Raw genomic sequence first — 16,063 nt, 5'->3', positions numbered from 1 at the left:
TCTTTTCATGTTATTCAAGACTGCAGATATTTCAGATATCCAGTCTTTGTTAAGGCCTTACAGATAAGATATATTGTATTAAATGTTCTAGTCTTCACCATCTGCAATATAAGCAGTGTTATTCACTTGAAGAAGAAAAATGTCCAACTTAAACAATAACTTATTTATGACTTTGTGATATTTTGATGGGTATTGTGCTATAATAATAATAATCCAATAAAATAAAATGTAGCTCATAATACATTTCCTTTTTTATATAAGTCTATGTATGTGTGGACCAGGTCGCATTTAATCATTCAAAGGACTCAACGGACTAAATAATCAGGCTTAACTCTACAGACACGTAACAAAGTGGTGGATGAAATACTGAATCTTTTACAGTAAAAATATCAATACCACGGTGCAAAGATACTCTGTTAAGTAAAAGTATAAAAGTATTAGCATCAAAATGTATTTAAAGTGCTAACAGTAAAGTGGGCTACTATAAGAAGGGCTCAGTTCAGAATAAATTACTGGATTATAATTAGTGTGGCATTAATGTGTACATCTCTTTATTGTTGCACCTGGTAAAGGTGGAACTGGTTTGAATAACTGTTTGTACTCCTGGGTAGCTTAACCTCTAGTAGAAATAATACTTATTCTTATAATATAGGCCTTATTCTTGTTATGATTTTATAATTTTCCTTTCAAGTATGGACAGTCAATACAATTAACCGCTTATGTGGACAGAGTTGCATGTGTTTTTATCAGATAAATAACTTTCCTCCTCTTCTTGTATAGTGAGCGTGCTTAGGGGCGGAGCTTCCGCACAGGTAGGCGGAAGGTAACGCCAGTGTGTCCGAAGGTGAGCGGCAGTAGGAGAAGACAACGACGCACCAACAACGTAGTGTCGAACAGCTGTCAGAAATGATTTTTATACACCTTGTACACTAATATGATCCAAGGTTGATATAATATCCACCATGGGGAGCTTAGGTAAGTTCACTTTCAGGTGTGTTCCATTTAAGTGACAGAATATATGTTGCGTGCGAAAGTTTTTTAGGCGTGGTCTAGGCAGTCCTTAACTCAAACGTAGCTTTTTCTGGTGTTTGGATGAGGAAACGCAATGTGATCTTATTTTTTTCTGTTAATCTAGATCAACGAAAACCTTTCTAACTTATAAAGTTGTTGAATCTCTCATATTGGAGAAGCCTGCTAGTTTAGTTTTTTGAGTTTCACCCAAATAAAAGAGAAACTTTGGGGGTAAACTTTGAGGTAACCATCATATAGACTTGCCTAGGATTTATGATTGCGGGCTGTTGTTGGAGGATATTATGGGTCCCACGGTGTACATGCTATCGTTACTATATCACCTTAATAAAGTGCCAGACATCAAGCAGTATTGAAGTGTAGCTATCAGAAAAAATAACATCATATTGCAATGAAGAATATATTAAGTTTGACACAATCACTACTTGACGGTGTAAATTCTATCAGTGTTTCTGTCAGGGTATGAACATTACAGTAACAATATGTGATTATGTGTACTTGAATGGCAGCAACCACTACACCAACAATATTATGACCAAACACAGTGACTTTTTTTTTTTACGGCACCCAGACAAAGGTTTGAATGAGACCAGGAGCAGATATGCGTTTCTTCACTGACCCCTTGGGCCAGTTAAATGTGGTGGTGGATGTTTGAATACCCCACCCAAAGCTTTGTCCTGTGTGGTTCAGGGGAGGCTAGGCAGTTATGGGTGACTGCTGCTTCACCTTTCCTCAAAGGAAGGAAGAAAAAAGAAAACAGTACAATCCCCCTCAGACCTCTGAATTTGTCACCATAGTTGCAGCAATTTGCAGCAATGCAGTGGATGAGATTTTTAGCCATCTCTGCAGGGGTTGGATATGATTGGAGATGCTAAAAGTGTTGTCATGGTGTACTACCCGCTGGCCCGCTTTCTTTTTGCTGTGCTGAAACCGCAAACTCTCACACAACCTCTCAATGTACCCAAGTTACAGCTTGTTCTATATTTCACATCACATTGAATAAACTTCTGTGTGCTCTGTAATTTCATCTTGTATACTGTGTTCCTGTCAACAGCGCTGATGCTCACACAGCTGGTATTTACATACTCTAATATGGGATTAGGGTTGCATGCTTCAGTGCGATAATATAGACTGTCGTCACACTTTAAGGTTAAATAGTTTCTTCATGGCAAAAGTCACAATGCTCAACACTAAATTAAGATTAGATTTTTTTTTTTTTTTTTTAAACATTTTTATTTTCTTCAAGTATATGTTCTTGTTTTTATTAAGATTTTGGGATTTTATATTATTTTTATTTTAAGTTTTTCAAGAACGGTGAGTTAGACACTCACGGTTGTTTTGTGGCCAGGGAAAGAGACTGCGTGAGGGAACTCATGGGCACTTTATAGAGTGTGGCAGTGCGGACGAAATAGTGACCAGGGTCACGCATGGGATAGAAAAAAAAGAAAAACACTACTGAGCATGCGCTGTAGAGGGGAGAGAGCGCACTGTACCGTCCTAACTGCAGAGCCCAACTCCCCACAGCGACATCTGGGTGGGAATACTAGAGGCACTCACAGAAGCAATGCTGTCGGTTTTTTAGACTTTAGAAGAAAAAAGGCTACTGTCATTTTATTTCTCAATACATTTATTTATTTATTGAAGTGCCATTAGAAAATATTCATATTAAAGATGCAATTATTCTGCTTTGTCCATCCTCCTGAGGATAAGAGATGGAGAAAAACAAGTTAGTCTCAACCACATGCTTAGAAAATACTGACATAGAATAGAATAGAATTACCTCAACAAATCCAGGAAAGTTGAGTGCAGCCCTCTCCTTCTGGGCTCCTGTTTTCTTTGTATCCCATCATTCCAAAATCTTCCAATCACACCTTTACTTTGTTGCCTCATAACATCTTCCTCATAACTCAGCGTCTGTGAGCCATCGGTGCCTTTGGAAAACTGGAGTTTCGAACGAACGATCGGTTGGGCATCATCTGATTCTTCTTGGGGCGTCACTGCCAGCCCCTCTCTCATTTTGTTACAATCATTCTGGTTTAGGACATTCACATTCATGTCAGCCGTCAAGAGGATGTCAGCATCTTGTAGAGCTTCTGTGTCAAAAATTCCAGATCTTCCAAAACGCCTTTTTTCTTTGGGAATTGCCAATCCATCAACTAGTGTCAGATAATTAAAGTCACTTCCTAGTTCATTTGCACTTTGATCTATGACCATGTTTGTGGGCATGTTCAGAAGAGGCTCCTGATCTGTGGATGAAGGTTGAATCTCATTTGACCAGATGTCACTTGCCTGTAACTTAAATGTCAAAATGTCCTCAGAATTGATCTTCTCGCTGTGTCCAGTATCTCGCACCTGTCCAGGTAGCCAAAAGGTCAGCCTGGCAACTGGGTCCTGACTCACAACCACCACAGCCTGAGGGAGTCTTGATACAGATGTACCAGAAACAATTGTGGCCTCAGTCACTGCACGATCAGACTGCATGGCTTCTGCAACAGGAGCACTGGAGGTTTCTTGCGATTCAGAGAGACGTGGCTCTATAGGTTTCTCGACAATGACAAAGGGGCCAGTGCTGACCATAGCCTTGGCACCTGAAACGACACGCTAGGTCAGTCACTGTGGAGTTAAGAGAACAGAAACTCCATTTATTGTGGCACCTTTTGACAAAACAAAGCACCGACCTTCAGGAAGGTTCTTGATTTGCAGACCTTTACACTTTGATGTACAGCACTTGCATACTTCTACATTACCACTAAGGTCCTCCCATCTAGGGAGAAAAAAAAATGAAATAAAAACTTGCACCAAGTCATGAAAAAGGTCACAAAATACATGTGATAAATGTAGAAATACCTTGACTGGATCAAGTTGTAGTTGCATGATTTAGAGCCAAAGTTGACCCCTGGTCTGAGATCAAGACACTGCAGTGGATGTACAGCTTCAGAAGAGAGTGTTAACAAGGTCATACAGTTAGAACAGCAGAAACATGTCAGTAAAATAAAGAAATTATCAAAACTCACCTCAGAAATTAGATAAGATGTGTTCAGAACTAAATTAACCACATCCGCTCTACCAGAGGCCACAAATTGTACAACAGCATGAGGGGAACCCAATGGGGCTGTGCACCTGGCAGAGGGCAACGGCATCACAGGAGATTAGAGCATGGAAAAATAACATAACAAATAATTCAACCAATTGGCTGCTTACCCTTTATTCATTATGACTGGTTGCTTGGGCCTAGTATGAGGCTCAGGAGATGCAGAGACAAAACAGGACTGGATGAAAAGCTGCTGCCGCTCTGGCATGGTTTTGGCAGAAACCTGGAGGTTGACAGACTGACCTCTTGTATAGATATTAGAGTCTGCAGTGCTGGTCCAGGAGGCTGCATAGGCAACAAAACAAACATTTGTGACTACAAATTAAACAAGCCAACCCGAAAAGCATATTCTTGATTCACATTACTCACGATTCATGGCGTCGATGTTAAAGGTCTTTCCATTTTCAGGAAATGTCATTGAGTCAAAGAAGTTTGGATATGACCTGAAAAGACATGCATTCTCCTTAAGTATGGTTATTTGTAGCCACTTACAAATGATAATGTAACTCAGTGAATGGACCTTTTTGGGACGCAAGAGATGTGAACTGTGGGCGGAGCTGGCCACCAGGTGGTGGGAGTTGTTTTGAGATTCAAGTAGAGAGAGTTGGTAAACCTAACAAAGCCATTCTGCATCTGTAGGAAAGTAACAAACACTTAAAAAAACTGGAACTAAAAGTGACTAGTTAAGAATTTGGTCAACTTACCACAGGTGTAGTTCCACACTCATCCAAACTGTAAGTGAAGACAAATTGGTTTGGTAGCTCTCTGTTGCTATAGCAGCCGTCACCAAACTGTATCTCCTCTCCAGTCAGCAAGAATCCGTTGGAGCTCCTCTTATCTACCAAAATAGTTATCTTTGATTCGTCACAAAACACTTCTACTCTGGGAACAAAGGGGATGGGAGGTAATTCAGAGAGCATGTGAAAGGCAGGGCTCCAAGTCCGCCAGGAGCTGAAGATCGTGTCATGTGAAGGTAAATCAAAATTTCTTTCAAAGGGAAGAGGTACGATGCCATCAATAAATCCTGGGACGTCATGGAAAAATGTGGCATCCTGATTTTTTATTACTGATTGAGCAGTAATATAATGTCCCAGAATAAGGCAAAGAAATATCTCTATTTCCCCCATTGCAAACCTCAAAGTGTGCCAACCACTCTGACTAAACCTCCTTGCCCAGGTGTGTCATTAATAAGGTGCAGGGGCAGGAGGGACAGGTGCTGGCAATCCGGCTAACGAGACCCGCAGCCAATTATGCTGCATTCAGATGAGAGACCAAATGCTTTTTTTATGTTATTTGTGTGATTAAATGTGAGAAGGGAGACATTTAGAAGCACTTATTAAGAAAAACTTAAAATATGGAAATTGTGCATTCTTTTCATGTTATTCAAGACTGCAGATATTTCAGATATCCAGTCTTTGTTAAGGCCTTACAGATAAGATATATTGTATTAAATGTTCTAGTCTTCACCATCTGCAATATAAGCAGTGTTATTCACTTGAAGAAGAAAAATGTCCAACTTAAACAATAACTTATTTATGACTTTGTGATATTTTGATGGGTATTGTGCTATAATAATAATAATAATCCAATAAAATAAAATGTAGCTCATAATACATTTCTTTTTTTATATAAATCTATGTATGTGTGGACCAGGTCGCATTTAATCATTCAAAGGACTCAACGGACTAAATAATCAGGCTTAATACAGACACGTAACAAAGTGGTGGATGAAATACTGAATCTTTTACAGTGATATCAATACCACGGTGCAAAGATACTCTGTTAAGTAAAAGTATAAAAGTATTAGCATCAAAATGTATTTAAAGTGCTAACAGTAAAGTGGGCTACTATAAGAAGGGCTCAGTTCAGAATAAATTACTGGATTTAATTAGTGTGGCATTAATGTGTACATCTCTTTATTGTTGCACCTGGTAAAGGTGGAACTGGTTTGAATAACTGTTTGTACTTAACCTCTAGTAGAAATAATACTTATTCTTATAATATAGGCCTTATTCTTGTTATGATTTTATAATTTTCCTTTCAAGTATGGACAGTCAATACAATTAACCGCTTATGTGGACAGAGTTGCATGTGTTTTTATCAGATACATAACTTTCCTCCTCTTCTTGTATAGTGAGCGTGCTTAGGGGCGGAGCTTCCGCACAGGTAGGCGGAAGGTAACGCCAGTGTGTCCGAAGGTGAGCGGCAGTAGGAGAAGACAACGACGCACCAACAACGTAGTGTCGAACAGCTGTCAGAAATGATTTTTATACACCTTGTACACTAATATGATCCAAGGTTGATATAATATCCACCATGGGGAGCTTAGGTAAGTTCACTTTCAGGTGTGTTCCATTTAAGTGACAGAATATATGTTGCGTGCGAAAGTTTTTTAGGCGTGGTCTAGGCAGTCCTTAACTCAAACGTAGCTTTTTCTGGTGTTTGGATGAGGAAACGCAATGTGATCTTATTTTTTTCTGTTAATCTAGATCAACGAAAACCTTTCTAACTTATAAAGTTGTTTAATCTCTCATATTGGAGAAGCCTGCTAGTTTAGTTTTTTGAGTTTCACCTAAATAAAAGAGAAACTTTGGGGGTAAACTTTGAGGTAACCATCATATAGACTTGCCTAGGATTTATGATTGCGGGCTGTTGTTGTTGGAGGATATTATGGGTCCCACGGTGTACATGCTATCGTTACTATATCACCTTAATAAAGTGCCAGACATCAAGCAGTATTGAAGTGTAGCTATCAGAAAAAATATCATATTGCAATGAAGAATATATTAAGTTTGACACAATCACTACTTGACGGTGTAAATTCTATCAGTGTTTCTGTCAGGGTATGAACATTACAGTAACAATATGTGATTATGTGTACTTGAATGGCAGCAACCACTACACCAACAATATTATGACCAAAACACAGTGACTTTTTTTTTTCTACGGCACCCAGACAAAGGTTTGAATGAGACCAGGAGCAGATATGTGTTTCTTCACTGACCCCTTGGGCCAGTTAAATGTGGTGGTGGATGTTTGAATACCCCACCCAAAGCTTTGTCCTGTGTGGTTCAGGGGAGGCTAGGCAGTTATGGGTGACTGCTGCTTCACCTTTCCTCAAAGGAAGGAAGAAAAAAAAAAAAACAGTACAATCCCCCTCAGACCTCTGAATTTGTCACCATAGTTGCAGCAATTTGCAGCAATGCAGTGGATGAGATTTTTAGCCATCTCTGCAGGGGTTGGATATGATTGGAGATGCTAAAAGTGTCGTCATGGTGTACTACCCGCTGGCCTGCTTTCTTTTTGCTGTGCCGAAACCGCAAACTCTCACACAACCTCTCAATGTACCCAAGTTACAGCTTGTTCTATATTTCACATCACATTGAATAAACTTCTGTGTGCTCTGTAATTTCATCTTGTATACTGTGTTCCTGTCAACAGCGCTGATGCTCACACAGCTGGTATTTACATACTCTAACATGGGATTAGGGTTGCATGCTTCAGTGCGGTAATATAGACTGTCGTCACACATTGAGGTTAAATAGTTTCTTCGTGGCAAAAGTCACGATGCTCAACACTAAATTAAGATTATGAAGTTGAAATAACATTTTTCTGCTTCCTTTAGGAGTATGTTGTGCCAACCTCAAGGACAACAAAGCCCTGATGAAGATGGGGCTGGGGCTGGTGCTAGTGGGCCATGTCAACTTTCTTCTTGGCGCACTGGTGCACGGCGCTGTGCTCAGGCACATCAACGTGCACCATCGGGCCCGGACCATGGTGTACGCCATCTCTAATGTCATTGCTATTGTGGCAGGCCTGGTGGTAAGTGGTGTGAAAACTCAGTGTGTGCATAAAGAACTTCAAAGCAAATTGATATTTAATAGCGGAGGGTGGTTTAAAATAGTTTTTTTGTAATTTTGTATCATCTGTATGTGTGATGAATGATCTGTCTCTTTTTTTCTTCTTGTGCCCATTAGGGAATAATAAGTGGAATAACTGCCATTGTCCTGTCCAAAAACAAGAGGAACAGGATCCTGGTAAATACTGTTCCCCCTCTCTTTGGCACAGCGTCTCACTCCTCCATTCAGCACTCACATCAGTCATTTGCTGGGTCTTGTTAGAACTTGCCCTTGGTTTTTGAGTGAGTTCATGGGTGTAAACATACAGAAGATGATATCCGTATGAATGGTTAACATGCACATGCAGATATGGAATTCAAATATTGCATGTCTTCCCTCATTAAGTGGACTCTGCAATTTCTACCCCATGTTCCTTTTGCTTTTCCTTTTGCTTTTAATTGACATTAAAAGCATGTTATATTTTAAGGGGGAAACATGTGTTTCACACACTAGATCCATTGTTATGTTTTTACTAACTAACTTGTGTTGTCCTTGCAGAAGTGGGTCCTGCTGGTCTTCAGCTTCCTGGCAGGTCTCTTGTCAATTGCCTCCTCCCTGGGCTTGTCAGTTTCAATGGTGGAAGCCATCATTAATAAAGGACAGGGCCTACTAACACACTGCACGGTTTCTGATAATATCGACATCGCCTCATCCAGCATCACATACGAGTGCCCCTTCGACCCAACCCGTATCTATGTAAGTCGAACATAAATATTTCAGTTTTTATATTGACTTGAATTGCTGAAAAAAGAAAGAGAAGTGTGTATTGATCAGAGGTATGTGGCGTCATCTTTTTTGTCAACCAGGGAACCACAATCATTCTGTGGGTGCTTCTCATCTCGATGTCCGTGCTGGAAATGGTGTTCTCCTTGCGCTGCTTTGCTGCCTGTACCTCATTCCTCTACCTCTGTCCGTGCAGGAAGAGGCCGACCCGGGGCAGACTGGTAAGCTGCTGTCGGATCACTGACAGTGCTAGACTGACCCCTTTATTATTTGTCACATGCAGATGTTGCGTTGTCCTACTGTGTCACATATAGTCAGTTATTTCAGTCAGACAGTTGCCTTTTTTTAAATTAAAAAAATGCTTACAGCATAATTGTAAATTGGGTAGTGATGTATATGTCATTCCAAACCGGAACAAATACAGTTCAATCAGGAGAGACTTCATTTGGAATGAAACAATCATTTATTATGCATGAATTAAATGATGAATTGGGAAAAGTCCTTGGTGATTAAACTCCATCATGACGTAGTATATTAAAGGGGTAAGTGATGCTGTGGTTAGATCAGGAATGTCGTCCCTGGAGTCTAGACACTGGTGGTGGTGCTGGTGAAGGGGGTTGAATTCCTGGATATGATGGAGACTGGAGGTGAATTGGCTGGAGAAGGCATTGGTTCTTACTGAAATGACAACTGACAGAAGCAGAGAGCACAACAGTTTTTTAATTGCAACAATGTGATTGGCTTAGGGAGATCGTGGCAGAATCTGGTTGGTTCAGTGAAGGCCCATATCAGCTGATAGATCGCAAAGACAGAGTGAGACAGAGAAATAATGAACGATTTTTTGAATTTATGAATGAATGAATGAGAGTGGAAAGAGAGTCTTCCTGACTGAACTTCATCTAAGCTTCATTTAAATAGTGAATTTTCTACAACCTTTTAAATAGAACTGAAAAATCCACGCAGTGAAAGGGACAAATTATGAATTGTAGCCTGATTCGTTAAGGGGAAGTGCATATATTTACAAAATAAATCAGCACTTTCCTGCCTTACGTTCATTTATTGCAGCATACCAACTATTCTATACAAGGCTTAGTGGAAAAAAAGCATTTGATCAAGTCATGGTTCTAACAGTTAATTGACATGGCTTCATTATACCCACAAATAGCACTGTGACTTTGATTGAATATAATACAAATAGAAGCCACTGGTCTAGACCTGTGTTCAAGACAAACCTGAACAGAGCAGCGTGTGAACAGTGTCCATCATCTCATGCAGTCTCAGTGCATGATCACATGGTTTGATCTGTGGTTGAAGGTCAGCTTGAAGTTAACTGAAAAAGCACAGTGATCAGTTGATGTTATCACTGAACTTTACTAATGCATATAGAAATCATAATAGGTACTTATGACACTAATTGCTATGTTTTAAGAACATTGTAATCACATTATTTAAAACAGTCAATTAACTTTACAATATGATCTGGACTAACACGTTTTACCGGCCGAGACATTCCTATAAACTTGCCGCTTTTTGGTCAGATGTTTAACCTTGAACAAGTTGAATCATTATGTGTAAAACATGAAAATTGTTAAGTGTCTGTATTCAAGAAGTCGTTTTAATTCTTTTCAGATGTGATTTTCTTGTTACCCTTTAATACTATGGATTTATGCGAGGTAGCTTCTTAAATGAAATTCTTGTTATGTTTCAGGTGCGTAGTCTCGGACCTGTTGAAACTGCGTCGTCGCCGCCGCCTACAGAACGGGATCCAGAGAGCGATGCTGGAACCGAGCCTGCAGAGCAGGATGAACTGCTGGAGGACACTGCAGTGGAGCAGAGTGCTTGGCTCTGAACCAGCTAAACCTACCGAGATAGGTTGCAAACCGCTTGTCTTAACTGGATAGAATGAAACATCTGTAAAGTTTTTAATAGAGTGTGTCTGTTACACATTAAATGTCTGAAGAAAACGTTTGTGGGACTTAAGTAAGCAATGGCATTATATTTCCCTGATAAATACTGCCATTGGTTTTGTTTTAAATTGTCAGATTTTGTAAGTGTGTACTGGGTATTGTCTTGAAAATAAAAAACAGAGCACTGTCACCTGTATCTTTAAAATGTAGCTGAGTCAATCATTTCGTCAGACTTAATATATTATAACAATCTTATTTTGAAAAACTTGACAGAACAAGGCTCGGTAACTTTTCAGGGCAGTTTTTATTGGTGTAAAAAGTGTGGTCAACGCACACTGGGGTCAGATTTAAATGACAGCTTTCAGAATACAAATATATACAACAAATGAATTCTGGCATTTGTCTTGCTTCCAGTGGAATCTAAGCCTGACTACAGCAATTATGAGACAGGACCTAAACAATTTTATTAATGTGTACCAGAAGTCCCAAAAATATTAAGATGTCAACGTTCAAAGGGCACATACTAAATTACAACCTAAAATATAGAACTGTAATTTCCTTAGCATTGTGTCATGTAAAAAGGTATTCAGGTGTACACAACCGTCTTTACCACTCTCGATGACCTTCGCAGACAAAACCAGTGACACAAATGCATTACAGAAAGGGATCTATTGTATAAACATGCTTCAACTGCATTTTTAAAGACACATGACAAAAGTGGGACTGTAAGACAAACCGGGTAGCCAAAATATCTATGATTTAAATAAATTAAATCCATCAGATATATAAAAGCATACATGTACTAAGCCATTTTTACAGAGTTACATCACAAGGGAAAAGCAAAAGTCATAGAATAAAAAGATTAATAATAAAAAAATGAGAAAGAATACAAAAACAATACTCAGTTTGACCTCAGTCCATAAACCGGTAAGGTTGAAAAGGAGTCCTAGAAAACGTTTAGATCCCCATCCCATTTTGAAGGGTTAGGGTCTCATTACAAAGATATAGTTCTTCACTGACTTCCACAGCAGCAGCCTGGAAAGATGTTTTATTCAAAACAATCTTGCTTTAAGATGTGTTCTGATCAATTGCCTTGGCATCGTTGGCTGCTGAGGACCTCAGGGTGTCTTGGACTCCTCTTTTGGCCTAAAAAGGACCCAGAGAAAGGAAATTATTAACATACCCAATAAGCCACTTCCTTAACATGGTCGATAAGTGTGTGAACGGTTTTCTCACTTTGAGGTGTCCATTTTCTCTTCCTCTGGCACCTTCTCTTCTTCTTTTACTTCTGTAAAAGAAAAACAAATTCATAGAAGTAATAACACAGCCTCTGTATTACAGGATGATCCGACTTCAAATGTTAACTCATAGGATGTACTTAAATAATGACATGAAATGGGGGAGTGAAAATGTAAAAAAGGAAAAAAAAGAAAAAATGGATAAATACCTTTTGTTTCCTCCTCACCTTTCTTCTCCTTTTCTTCTCCCTCTTTCTCTCCTTCGGTTTTGGCTCGCTTGGCTTTCTTGAAGCTGGCTGCGTTTCTGCGGCCTCCTTCTCCTTCATCCTCAGAGTCAGAGAACTCCTCCTCACATGCTATCCTCTTGTCGTGAGCACGGACTGAACATCGACAGCGGGGAAGGGTCGAATCAAAACATGGAACTCTATTTCAAATGTTTTACTGAAAGACGCTGGGGATACGCCGTTAATGCTAATTGAACAGTAGGACTATATGAGAGGTTCTTACTGGAGATGCGTTTGTTGGGGTCCTCCTCTTCTTCATCACCACTGTCTTCCTGAACAGCGTCCTCGGGGATGGCCTGCATTTGGACTCCCGGGGCGTGGGGCAGCATGCGCAAGTTCTCAAACAAGCGTTGCCTAGAGGACGGAAAGCAGGTTTAATGTACAGACCGCTAAACAACCTGAGACGCAAACCTTTACCTTTGATTTAGCCAAATTCTCAACTTTTTCACAACTAATATAAATAAACAATAACTGAATGGCAGGTTGATGCACTCACTTGATCTTCTCCAGGTAGTCATTGGTGTTCTGATTGGTCATGTTGGAGGGGCTGATGTGCAGCTTGAAGTCTGGTCCGAAGTACTCAAAGTAGTCGTTGTATGGGAGCTCTGTCAAGTTGAGTTCACATTTTTGATACAAGTCAATGAATTAACTTATTTTACCATCTGTATGAGGCTACTAAAGGTTCCACAAGTATATTTTTTCTCTTTTCACCTGCTGGGCAACCAATGCTACTTTAATATTTTGGGTTTAATAATCAAAAGGATCTGGAAACTGAATTCAGTAATTCATCAATTTATTTATTTCCAATACACCACATTATGTTTACAGAGAAATCATCTCTCAAAATGAAAACCAGACAATGGGCATGAAACACTCACCGTTGGGGATGGAGGTATCGAGGGCCACAGCAGTCTCATATGTCCAGCAGCGTGCCACATTACGGATGGTGTAGCCTCCTCCGCCCAGCATTAGCAGTGGCAGGTTGAAACTTTTCATGTACTCCACACACTTGGCATGACCTGAGCACAGCATGGGTAAAAAAAAAATATATATTTTCTTTCTCAGTTAAATGTTACATAAAGATAGCTGCAGACCACTTTGCTTGAAGTCTCATCAGGAGAGAGGGAGAGGTTTCACCATTAAATTACCTTTAATGGTGAGGTTAAAGCAACCGAGCCTGTCTCCTGACAGAGAATCGGCTCCACACTGCAGAACCACGGCGCTGGGTTGGTACATCTCCATCACCTTGGCCATGATCTACAAACACAACAACATCCACTCTCTCAAATGCTGCTGTCCATCAAGGGAGACCTCAAATAGCCAAAACACCACAGTCAACAAATGTCTTTGTTTACTTACAGGTTTGAATATGGCTTCATATGACTCATCGTCAATCCCATCCCTCAGTGGGTAATTCACAGCGTAATATTTACCCTTACCAGCACCAATGTCCTGCAGAGAACAAAGCAAAGGTCAACTCACTGTATGACTTTGATGACAATGTGAATTGTCTGCTTATTTTATCCAGGCTCACCCTCAGGTCGCCTGTGCCGGGGAAGTACTCCCCATACTTGTGGAAGGACACAGTCATGACACGGTCTGTGGTGTAGAAGGCCTCCTCCACACCGTCTCCATGATGGATGTCAATATCTATGTACAGAACTCTCTGGTGGTATCTGGAAAGTCAGAAAAGGTCACTTAAGTCCTAAAACTTTTGATCTAGCCTATGAGAAAAACATTTAGCAGCCTTTGGTAGTTTTCAAAATTATATATATATATATATATATATATATATATATATATATATAAAACAAATGTCTAATGACTATTTAGGGGATAACGGGACCCAAAACTCATCATTAGTTTCCAAAAAAGACATTTTGATCAACCGTGCAGAGTATCGCCCACTTATTCAAAACAAACCCATACTTGAGTGGCTAATATAGGGCTTTTGTACTCACTTCAGTAACTCCAGAATAGCAAGTACGATGTCGTTAACATAGCAAAACCCAGAGGCCTCTGACTTCTTGGCGTGATGCAGGCCTCCGGCCCAGTTGATAGCGATGTCTGTCTGTTGTTTGTTCAACTTCACCGCACCGGCTGGATCACAGAGAAGAATTAACAGCCTGCTTTTACTGAATTGAACAGATTACTGGAGCAGCGATGGCATGATGACTGTCCAACACAGAGCATGTCACTGCTTGAGCAGTATTTACCAACTTACCAACAGAGCCCCCTCCCGAGAGCTGGCAGAACTCAAATAAACCATCGAACACTGGACAGTCCTCTCCCACATTAACTGCAAAGCAGAAGCAGAGAAATAAAAACACATTGCTGCTATTGCAAAACATTTAGTTTGATGAAAACAAAAATCAAACTACATCTCTGACACAACTTACATCTCTGCATTTGTTTGCTGTACTCGGACATGTTGTCGGGTCGAATTGAACGCAGGAATTTGATGTAATCATCGCTGTGATACTTGGTCATCTCTTCTCCGCTGGCTTTGTGTGGACGCTGAAACACAGAGGGGAAAAGTCAGTTTCTGGACAAGAAGAGCCGGTGAGGTCCAGTAATCTGACTGAAGAAGCACTGTAATGTAATGTAATGTAACATACGTATATCTCCATCTTTCTGTAGAGTCCATAGTTCAGCAACAGGTTGTGAGTCATGCGGATTCGGTGGGGCTTCATGGGGTGGCCCTGGCCATAGTAATAATTCCCAACATCACCTGGGAATAAAAAAATAAATAAAAATAAAAAACACACACCACACAGAATTATTAGTTTATTTCACGTGCAAAAGTGGGACAAATGTATTCATGGAGTAGAAAGCAAACACGAGCACACCAACTTCCTGTTCAAGACCAGGTTTACGCAGTGGTCAGCTCGTGAGGGTCTCCAACTAAACCACCGTGCAGGTCGGTGGAGACCAGGACGACGTGAAAACGCTTCAATGGAACTACACAGTGTGCTCGGCTTCACGTGCACGGTGGCACGCTCACACACACACACACACACACACACACACACACACACACTCACACACTCATGTCGACTAAAGCGTCATTTCACGCCCGTACTCCCCGTACGCATTTGGAGGTGTAGCACCACGAGCCATTTTAACTCGAGCCCGGTGGCTGGCGTTAATTGCGGCGACAATGAAGTACTGACATCCCCATTGTTAGCGCTTTAGCTCGTGACCTCGACTGATGCGGCTCAAACACGGACATCCGGCGCGTGGACGGCTTTACACACATTTAGAGGGGAAACGGTGCATTCAGGGACCACCGAGCAGACCCCGCGGGGGCATTAGCAGCCCGTGCGGGTTCAGACGGAGAATGATGGAAGCCGCCTGCTGCTCGCGCTAGCTCACCGAGCTAGCGCGAGCTTAGCAGGCGGTGGAATAAACTGTAACCTTTTGTTGGCGCGAGGCGGCGGAGTCCATTCATCCGCGCGCCCGCTCGCTACAATGTAACCACCTGAGTACTCACCGTCATAGTAGTAGCAAACTTTTTTCTTTGTTCCTTGGGAAGTAAGCGCCATTTTAGTGCTTTTTTTTGGCCGGTTTCACCGCACACTGCAGGAGACAACAGGACGAGAGGCGGATAGTTTGATTCCGTCCAATCAAGGGGGAGGAGTGTCAGCTGCTGTCCACAGGGGGCGACACCGTCCTCCCTCCCTTTGTACTGTGGCTCGTGTTGAAGGTGTTTCACGACATGGACATCTCATACTTTCACTATTTAACAGCAGTAAAAGTATCACTATCACCATGTGGGAAAAAACAACTCCATTTACTGTTGCAGAAGTAATGAAAATGTAAGGTACCAGTCAAACGTTTGGACACACCTTCTCATTCAACTGCTTTGAAGGATCTAAAATATAAAACATAT

General features: G+C 40.8%; 3 protein-coding genes across 4 annotated transcripts; 1 reads left to right on the top strand and 2 right to left on the bottom strand.

Moving 5' to 3' along the window:
- Positions 1-2,640: 2,640 nt before the first annotated feature.
- LOC129103778 (uncharacterized) lies at positions 2,641-4,538 on the bottom strand. Its single transcript, XM_054614372.1, has 7 exons — positions 4,490-4,538; positions 4,231-4,405; positions 4,097-4,149; positions 3,877-3,961; positions 3,708-3,793; positions 2,810-3,617; positions 2,641-2,728 (listed from the first exon to the last, which is right to left on the bottom strand). The coding sequence occupies exons 1-7, from the start codon at positions 4,536-4,538 to the stop codon at positions 2,707-2,709; spliced, it is 1,278 nt and encodes a 425-aa protein (XP_054470347.1). The 3' UTR covers positions 2,641-2,706.
- Positions 4,539-6,289: 1,751 nt separating this feature from the next.
- Positions 6,290-10,835, top strand: tmem54a (transmembrane protein 54a). The gene is made up of 6 exons (XM_054614518.1): positions 6,290-6,449; positions 7,746-7,942; positions 8,098-8,157; positions 8,518-8,715; positions 8,826-8,963; positions 10,451-10,835. Exons 1-6 carry the CDS (start codon positions 6,437-6,439, stop codon positions 10,589-10,591), a joined length of 747 nt encoding a protein of 248 aa, XP_054470493.1. The 5' UTR covers positions 6,290-6,436; the 3' UTR covers positions 10,592-10,835.
- Positions 10,836-10,934: 99 nt separating this feature from the next.
- LOC129103215 (probable histone deacetylase 1-B) lies at positions 10,935-15,852 on the bottom strand. 2 transcript variants are annotated; one of them, XM_054613560.1, is made up of 14 exons: positions 15,665-15,852; positions 14,790-14,902; positions 14,571-14,688; positions 14,396-14,470; positions 14,133-14,271; positions 13,706-13,847; positions 13,531-13,623; positions 13,320-13,428; positions 13,050-13,190; positions 12,668-12,776; positions 12,395-12,525; positions 12,115-12,267; positions 11,886-11,937; positions 10,935-11,795 (listed from the first exon to the last, which is right to left on the bottom strand). In XM_054613560.1, the coding sequence occupies exons 1-14, from the start codon at positions 15,714-15,716 to the stop codon at positions 11,768-11,770; spliced, it is 1,455 nt and encodes a 484-aa protein (XP_054469535.1). In that variant the 5' UTR covers positions 15,717-15,852; the 3' UTR covers positions 10,935-11,767. The 2 variants fall into 2 exon arrangements, with proteins under 2 accessions (XP_054469535.1, XP_054469534.1); XM_054613559.1 differs by having other exon boundaries at positions 12,097-12,267; positions 15,665-15,851.
- Between the last annotated feature and the right edge of the window lie 211 nt (positions 15,853-16,063).

The sequence above is a fragment of the Anoplopoma fimbria genome, chromosome 15 (genome assembly GCF_027596085.1).
Source record: "Anoplopoma fimbria isolate UVic2021 breed Golden Eagle Sablefish chromosome 15, Afim_UVic_2022, whole genome shotgun sequence".
Lineage (NCBI taxonomy): Eukaryota > Metazoa > Chordata > Actinopteri > Perciformes > Anoplopomatidae > Anoplopoma > Anoplopoma fimbria.
This window is presented reverse-complemented; position numbering and strand designations above follow the sequence as displayed.